Source organism: Xenopus laevis, chromosome 4L (genome assembly GCF_017654675.1).
Source record: "Xenopus laevis strain J_2021 chromosome 4L, Xenopus_laevis_v10.1, whole genome shotgun sequence".
NCBI lineage: Eukaryota > Metazoa > Chordata > Amphibia > Anura > Pipidae > Xenopus > Xenopus laevis.
Genome location: NC_054377.1, coordinates 176,725 through 185,000, shown reverse-complemented (window position 1 = coordinate 185,000; position 8,276 = coordinate 176,725). Strand labels below are relative to the sequence as shown.

Below are 8,276 nucleotides of genomic sequence, written 5' to 3'. Positions count from 1 at the left end.
GTCGGTGCAGGGGGTTATAGTCGGACACAGGGTTATACTAGGCAGCAGGGGGTTACAGTCGGGCACAGGGGGTTATAGTTGGGCACAGAGGAGTGACTCATCTCTGTCTGGATGAAGAAATTCCCTTTGGTGTCTCACAAGTACAGACAGTTCTCTCTCGGCTGCTCATATTCTGTGCTGTCTAGTGATATTCCCTGGGCATATGCCAACAGCACCCCCCCAGCACAGGGGTAGGACATGGGCACACAATCACATTGTATTTAGTTGTGAGCTCTTTGGGTTACAGTGAGTACATATGGGTGCAACTCACAGAGACCTGTAATTACCACCCTGAGTAGACTAAGTAGTACCTAATCAAGAGATATGGGTGCCTCCTGTCATCTGCCCCAACCTCCACTTGTCACCACCATGTGTCTCTTCTGCCTCCCCCTAGTTCCGACCCTGGGGCTGAGCCTTGTGCCCCAATGAGATGAGTGGGCAGGTTTCTATAAAAGAGCCAGCATTCCGGGGGTGCTATTGTAGGGGTACCATGCTGCTCTTTTCTTTCCCAGGGACCCCTTGCAGCTGGTGTGGTGCCGCTCTCTACTCTGGGCTGGCATGTTTATAAGTTGAAAGGGGTGCTAGTCAGGCTGTGAGGTAAGAAATTATATAACGAGGGGCCCCTACAAACTGGCACCCCCAGTGATTAACCCATTATCGAATTTCCCATTTCAAGTCATCTCCAAGGTGTTTGTACACCAGCTTCATTCCCACCCTAAGAGCTATGGCAATACTTGGGCGCAGTATATATTCCCTGGGGTCAGGTAGGCATGTGCCAGATGGATGGAATGAAGGGGAAGTTAAACCTCCAGCCAGTAAAGTGCGGGTGGGAAACACTAACAAGGCGATTAGTCACAATGGAATGTTAAGCGCTTGGATTCCAGGGAAAAAGTATGTGAAAGGGCAGATAAAAGGGTCATTAAACTGCAAGTGCAACTAAAAATAAATCTGGGCTTTTGGGAGATTAAATTGTTTGGCTGAGGTTGGTCACAGCACAGAGACAGGACTCCAGGAGTTGCAGGAGATTATCTGTTTAAAGTGATTCACCTCCAAATGAATCGGCCCATTGATTCTCTAGGAAGTTCCTTTTTGGCTTATTGTGCTTAGATTTACAGGCCTTACAGGCATTTCTCATTAGTACAGGAGTCCTTGGGCTAGGAGTATGTCTCTGGCTCGCTATGCTTAGCCTTACAGGCATTTCTCATTAGTACAGGGGTCCGTGGGCTAGGAGTATGTCTCTGGCTCGCTGTGCTTAGCCTTACAGGCCTTACAGGCATTTCTCATTAGTACAGGAGTCCTTGGGCTAGGAGTATGTCTCTGGCTTGCTGTGCTTAGCCTTACAGGCCTTACAGGCATTTCTCATTAGTACAGGAGTCCTTGGGCTAGGAGTATGTCTCTGGCTTGCTGTGCTTAGCCTTACAGGTGTTTCTCATTGTTCTGTGCAGGTGAAAAGTGAAGGACCAAAGCTGGTGCCATTTTTCAAGGCCACTTGTGTGTATTTTGTCCTGTGGCTTCCGACCTCCAGCCCGTCCTGGTTCAGTGCCCTCATTAAGTGCTTGCCCATCTTCTGCCTGTGGGTGTTTCTCCTGGCCCACGGGCTGAATTTCCTGGTCACTCGTCGATGTGCCAAAAGGATTTTTGTGGGACTGATCTTCTCGGCTGTGGGTGACGCCTTCCTCATCTGGCAGGAACAGGGTTACTTTGTGCACGGTAAGTACCAGGGTAGGTGCACACAACTTAGTTGTGAATCTGAACCCCCAGAGATCAATGCTGATAATGCAGGATATGGACAAGGTCTCTCAGCTAAGAAGAGAGAGGTTTAGGCTGCTGCAGAACCTCTTGCTGATCAGATCCTCCCGTATTGGGACTAAATGAGATGAGAGATCTGCTTTATGTTTGGCCCAAATCAGTTTGGAAACAGAAAGAGGAAGGAAGTGACAGGGGAACCAACTTCATGGAGGAACCAGAAAGAAACCGCATTAGGGGCACTGGAAAGAGGAATAAAGGGCCACACTCCCATTAAGGAGAGCAGCAGGATAAAGATAATGGTTGATAATAATACAATGTAATATTGGGGGTCACTGAGACGGGGGGGGTTATTCCACAGATCCGTATAGAGGAAGAAGAAACATTGTTTGAGGATTTAGCGTATAATATAATAGATGGCTTAACACAAGCAAAATGTCACTGGTTGACCCGACTCAGTACAAATTTAGATTTAAACTGCAAAGCCTAACACCCAATCACCCCATACATACGTGTCACATTAGATAAATGACACGTGAGATACACGCTACATTAGATACATGACACATGAGATGCACGCTACAATACAGAATTATTATGATTCCACCGTCCCTTCATTCTGCAAGATCCATGCATTGCTTTCAAGTTGTGAGACTGGTTGGATCCCATACAGGGTCGGCCCATTTATACTCTATATGTTGAGCCACATACAGGGTCGGCCCATATATACTCTATATGTTGAGCCACATACAGGGTCGGCCCATATATACTCTATATGTTGAGCCACATACAGGGTCGGCCCATATATACTCTATATGTTGAGCCTTTGGTTATTGATTTCCTGATTATCAGAACAAGCAGCTTCTCTCAGGAGTCTCATTCAACAGTGTTTGTTGGAGCCGTTCCAGCTGGAGAAGCAGAGAATGAAGTGAGGAGTAATGTCCCCTTTAATGTCACAGTTAATCCCTGGCACAAAGCTGAACAGAGGAATTTGGAGCAGCAAAAGCCGCACTATGGGGGTGAGGGAGGGGGTACAGAATATAGCCCACCGCAGAGATGAATAAGAGCAAATCATGCAGGAGAATTAGGGGTTACAGATGAGGGAACTGGCACTAAATAGGGTTAAACTATGACGACAAAATTCTCTCAAACACCCTAAGAAATGGTTTGGAAAAGAGGGGTCTCTTGCATTGGCAGCGCATGTAATTGGGGGTGATTGTATTTGAGGCCTTGTCCCCCCCTCTGTCAGAGAAAGAGTCTACGTTCTGATTTCACAAGAGCCCCCCATCCTCTGCCCTACAATGGCTCCATTCACCCTCACAAAATCTCTTTCCCACGTTTGTGTTTGGGGGGTGCAGTTTCTGGGGGTGGGCACAGAGTGGATCTGCAGCTGGAGCACTTGGCATCTCTCCTCGGAGTCCGTATTGAGTAATTCTGGGGGGAGACCCCTGTGTGTTCCCACCCAATCCCTGGCAGTCTAATTAACTGTCCATCTTCTCCCCTAGTTCTCCCCAATTTACCCTCCTCCCTTATACGTGGGGCATTTACACAGATGGGCAATTATAATAGGGGCCCCCAATATGATACCTCAAATACACGGACCCCAGAGAAGCCAAATAGACATAGGATTCTGGGAGTCAGGGAGGGGAGGAAGATGAAGGAGAAGAACACGGCGGAGTTCATTATTTATATTATTGGAAGGGGGGAGTCAGGAGCTTTTTGTCCCAACCTAATTGGCTAAAATGTGCCACCAATATCTCAGGTGCCATACGTGCATTTATTACTGTATTCACCCATTATTTACCCATATTAGATTTCCTTTTGTCCGTCCCACCAATTACATGTCAGGGGCAACTTGTTCCCTTCACAGTTGGGCTGGGGACTTGGGCACAAGGATCTGTACTAATGATACAGGAGAAAATGCTGAAGGGCCTAAGTACCCCTATGACATCACGCAGCTGATTGGGACATGTGAGGTGGCTTTCTTTAGTTTCTCTCCCAGTGATGCGTCTGGGACATATGAGGTCACTTCCTTTAGTTTCTCTCCCAGTGATGCGTTTGGGACATGTTAGGTCACTTCCTTTAGTTTCTCTCCTAGTGATGCGTCTGGGACATATGAAGTCACTTCCTTTAGTTTCTCTCCCAGTGATGCGTCTGGGACATGTGAGGTCACTTCCTTTAGTTTCTCTCCTAGTGATGCGTCTGGGACATATGAGGGCACTTCCTTTAGTTTCTCTCCCAGTGATGCGTCTGGGACATGTGAGGTCACTTCCTTTAGTTTCTCTCCTAGGGATGCGTCTGGGACATGTGAGGTCACTTCCTTTAGTTTCTCTCCCAGTGATGCGTCTGGGACATGTGAGGTCACTTCCTTTAGTTTCTCTCCTAGTGATGCGTCTGGGACATGTGAGGTCACTTCCTTTAGTTTCTCTCCCAGTGATGCGTCTGGGACATGTGAGGTCACTTCCTTTAGTTTCTCTCCTAGTGATGCGTCTGGGACATATGAGGTCACTTCCTTTAGTTTCTCTCCCAGTGATGCGTCTGGGACATGTGAGGTCACTTCCTTTAGTTTCTCTCCTAGTGATGCGTCTGGGACATGTGAGGTCACTTCCTTTAGTTTCTCTCCCAGTGATGCGTCTGGGACATGTTAGGTCACTTCCTTTAGTTTCTCTCCTAGTGATGCGTCTGGGACATGTGAGGTCACTTCCTTTAGTTTCTCTCCCAGTGATGCGTCTGGGACATGTGAGGTCACTTCCTTTAGTTTCTATTTCATTCATGCGTCATGAGTGAAGGAAAGGGAGCCTGGCTGAGCTGCTAGACAGGCTTTAGGGGACATTTGGGTGCCAATCATGTGGGATTAAGGAGTAACTTTGCCTTTTGTTTGTGCCAGGGCTGCTCATGTTTGCCATCACCCACATCCTTTACTCGTCAGCATTTGGGATGAAACCACTGGACCTGCGCACTGGGATAGTCATAGGACTGATTTCTGGGGGTCTCTACACGTTCCTGTACACCTACCTCTCGGGCCCCTTCACCTACCTGGTTGCCGTCTACACTGCTCTCATTGCCTTCATGGGCTGGAGGGCCGTCGCTGGGGTGCAGCTCTGGAACGACCTCTGGACCTGGACCAAACTCTCCGCCTGTATCGGTTCCGTCCTCTTCATCGTGTCCGACCTGACCATCGCCGTCAACAAGTTCTGCTTCCCGGTGCCGTGCTCTCGGGCCATCATCATGGCTACCTACTACGCGGCCCAGATGCTCATTGCCCTGTCAGCGGTTGAGTGCCGGGATGAGGATGGCTACAGGAAGAGGAAGTAATCACCTGGGCCCCATTACTCCCCCCAATCTCTTGTGTGTGGAACCTCCTGCTGGACAATGTGCTGTGTATTGTGCACCCCCAGGGGCCCGACATTTGCTGCTTATTGTGTGTCATTAGTCTCTTCTATTCAACGTATTCCATAAGAGCTGCTGAGTGCTGGAACTATGGCTGGGGCAAGATGGAGACAGTAGGGCACAAAGCAAACCTGCAGCCCCTTCAGCTCTTGTTAAACTACAGATCCCAGCAACCCACAAAGACTCTTGGACATGCTGGGGGCCACAGCTGTACCCCCACATAGAGACACCCCAATATCTCCCACACTGAATTGTACTATGACACAATCTGGGGGATGGCCATTAGCTGCTGCTCCCCTCTCATTGGGCATTATTATGGGATTTACCCACACACAGGGCATTTGTTCCAAGCTGCTGTTTCATGGGGCCCCTGTTTGATGCCCCACTTTCCACCTCTGTTTCTGTGGGTGTAGGAGGGTGGACTGAAGAGCAAGGATGGGAACCTGTGGCCCCCAGACTCCATGTTGGGGTGTATTATTGTCCTTATTGCTATAAAGCCTTTCCCAAGCTGCTGGGGGGGGGGGGGTAAATCCTTCTCTGCATAAGGACGAGTCTCTCAATGGCCCCCAAGGGCCCAATTTATTATTATTATTGTATAACAATCTATATTTTTTTTTCTCTTCTGTGATTGGTGGATGTCATGTAAAATAGCGGATTTGCTTTGTTAGATGCCAGTACATAACTCAGTGATTAACCCTTTGCAGTGGGCTCTTACTAATCACAATGTGGCCCTGTGGGGCCCCTGAGGTTGAACTTTACCTTTAAGTGTCTGTAGTGCAAAGTGGGGCAGGAAACACTGGGACATAACATAGTCGTTCAGGTTGAAAAAAGACTCATCTCTGCAGACGGGGAACATGAATGATCATGGGGTCTAATGGCCCCCCAAGCTGTGCTAGTTGAGCCCCCCAATGGGAAGTTCTCAACCTCTTGTTCTCTTGCCCAGAAGCACACGGCTCTATTAAATGTGACCAACTGCAAACAGGTTCTGACTGCGCTCTGGTCCAGCCAATGGTAATAAAGCTAATTAAATGGGCGTTACCCTGAGGAAGTCGGGATTTGGAAATGGAATCATACGCTTTTTTATTTTTTTTTGTGGGTGCATCTGTCCAGCAGAGGGCGCCATGTCACTGGCTGTATAAAGGAGATATAACTGGTTCTTCAGTATGGCAGCTCCCTTGGACTGAAAGGTGCAGATCAGTGAGGCTGCAGGGGTGCAATACCCAATATTATTTAATGTAGGGTAACCTGCACACACACCCCCAAGTGCCCCTGGAAATCAGCCTCCGTGAGCAACAGTGGATTTGGTCAGACAATAACATTCTGCAGCTGTTGGTGTTTTTTTATTTATTCATTGCCCAGCACAGTTTGGAATTCTGGTTGCTAGGATTCCTAACCTTGGCGACTAGGCATTTGTTAGACAGGAGGAAGGGTAAACAAGGGACTGAACAGAAATATTGCCATTATATGCTAGCAATAGTAAATAAGCTGGCTTCTGCTCCCCGGTTGCCAAGGTAAGTGACTATAGCAACCTGACAGAATTGAATGTGTCACTATATGGTAGAGAGAAAGACAAACTATAAGACAACATACAAATGTAATCCAATTGCATCAATGAGATGTTACCCCTGTCTTAACTTCCCCTTTAACATATTGTGTCATGTCTGGGGGAGGAATGGCTGTGTTGTGGGCGGAGCAAAGCAGATGATTCCTGCCCAAGCCATCACCCCTTCTGTAAAACACAGATACTGGTAGCTTGTTGCTATGGCGACCGACTGAACTGGATGTTCTGCTCTATATATAAGATATATAATATACAGTCCCCTGAGCGATGGTCTGACTTTATCACTGCTTAGTAGATATGACCCTTTGCTTGACTATAGTGTGTATGTATATTTGTATTTATATATCACTACTAAATGTATACAGCTCTGTGCAGTGTGAGGGGCAAGAGGTCTGGGCAATCCCTACATTGCATGGTTCCTGTATGACCATGGGAAAGAGAGCAGCCCAGGAGAATATAGAGAATCAGAGCTCTGTACCTGGGTAAGTACTGGGGGAGATTGGATTCACTTACTCAGGGGGAGGTTCCTGTCTGACCATGGGAAAGAGAACAGCCCAGGAGCAGGAAGTACAGAGAATCAGAGCTCTGTACCTGGGTAAGTACTGGGGGAGATTGGATTCACTTACCCAGGGGGAGGTTCCTGTCTGACCATGGGAAAGAGAACAGCCCAGGAGCAGGAAGTACAGAGAATCAGAGCTCTGTACCTGGGTAAGTACTGGGGGAGATTGGATTCACTTACCCAGGGGGAGGTTCCTGTCTGACCATGGGAAAGAGAACAGCCCAGGAGCAGGAAGTACAGAGAATCAGAGCTCTGTACCTGGGTAAGTACTGGGGGAGATTGGATTCACTTACCCAGGGGGAGGTTCCTGTCTGACCATGGGAAAGAGAACAGCCCAGGAGCAGGAAGTACAGAGAATCAGAGCTCTGTACCTGGGTAAGTACTGGGGGAGGTTCCTGTCTGACCATGGGAAAGAGAACAGCCCAGGAGCAGGAAGTACAGAGAATCAGAGCTCTGTACCTGGGTAAGTACTGGGGGAGATTGGATTCACTTACCCAGGGGGAGGTTCCTGTATGACCATGGGAAAGAGAGCAGCCCAGGAGAATATAGAGAATCAGAGCTCTGTACCTGGGTAAGTACTGGGGGAGATTGGATTCACTTACCCAGGGGGAGGTTCCTGTCTGACCATGGGAAAGAGAACAGCCCAGGAGCAGGAAGTACAGAGAATCAGAGCTCTGTACCTGGGTAAGTACTGGGGGAGATTGGATTCACTTACCCAGGGGGAGGTTCCTGTCTGACCATGGGAAAGAGAACAGCCCAGGAGCAGGAAGTACAGAGAATCAGAGCTCTGTACCTGGGTAAGTACTGGGGGAGATTGGATTCACTTACCCAGGGGGAGGTTCCTGTCTGACCATGGGAAAGAGAACAGCCCAGGAGCAGGAAGTACAGAGAATCAGAGCTCTTTACCTGGGTAAGTACTGATTAGAGCCACCTACACGAGTGCAAATAGACTCAAGTTTCACCCCAGCTCCTTCATGACTT

General features: G+C 48.4%; 1 protein-coding gene across 1 annotated transcript in view; it reads left to right on the top strand.

Annotated features, from left to right (window-relative positions):
* The window catches only part of tmem86a.L (transmembrane protein 86A L homeolog), an 8,355-nt gene extending 2,486 nt beyond the window's left edge, over positions 1-5,869 (top strand). Inside the window, 2 exon segments of the mRNA NM_001097012.1 lie at positions 1,485-1,749; positions 4,673-5,869. Coding sequence (NP_001090481.1) covers positions 1,485-1,749; positions 4,673-5,100 — 693 coding nt within the window. The 3' untranslated portion in view covers positions 5,101-5,869.
* The last annotated feature ends 2,407 nt before the right edge of the window (positions 5,870-8,276 follow it).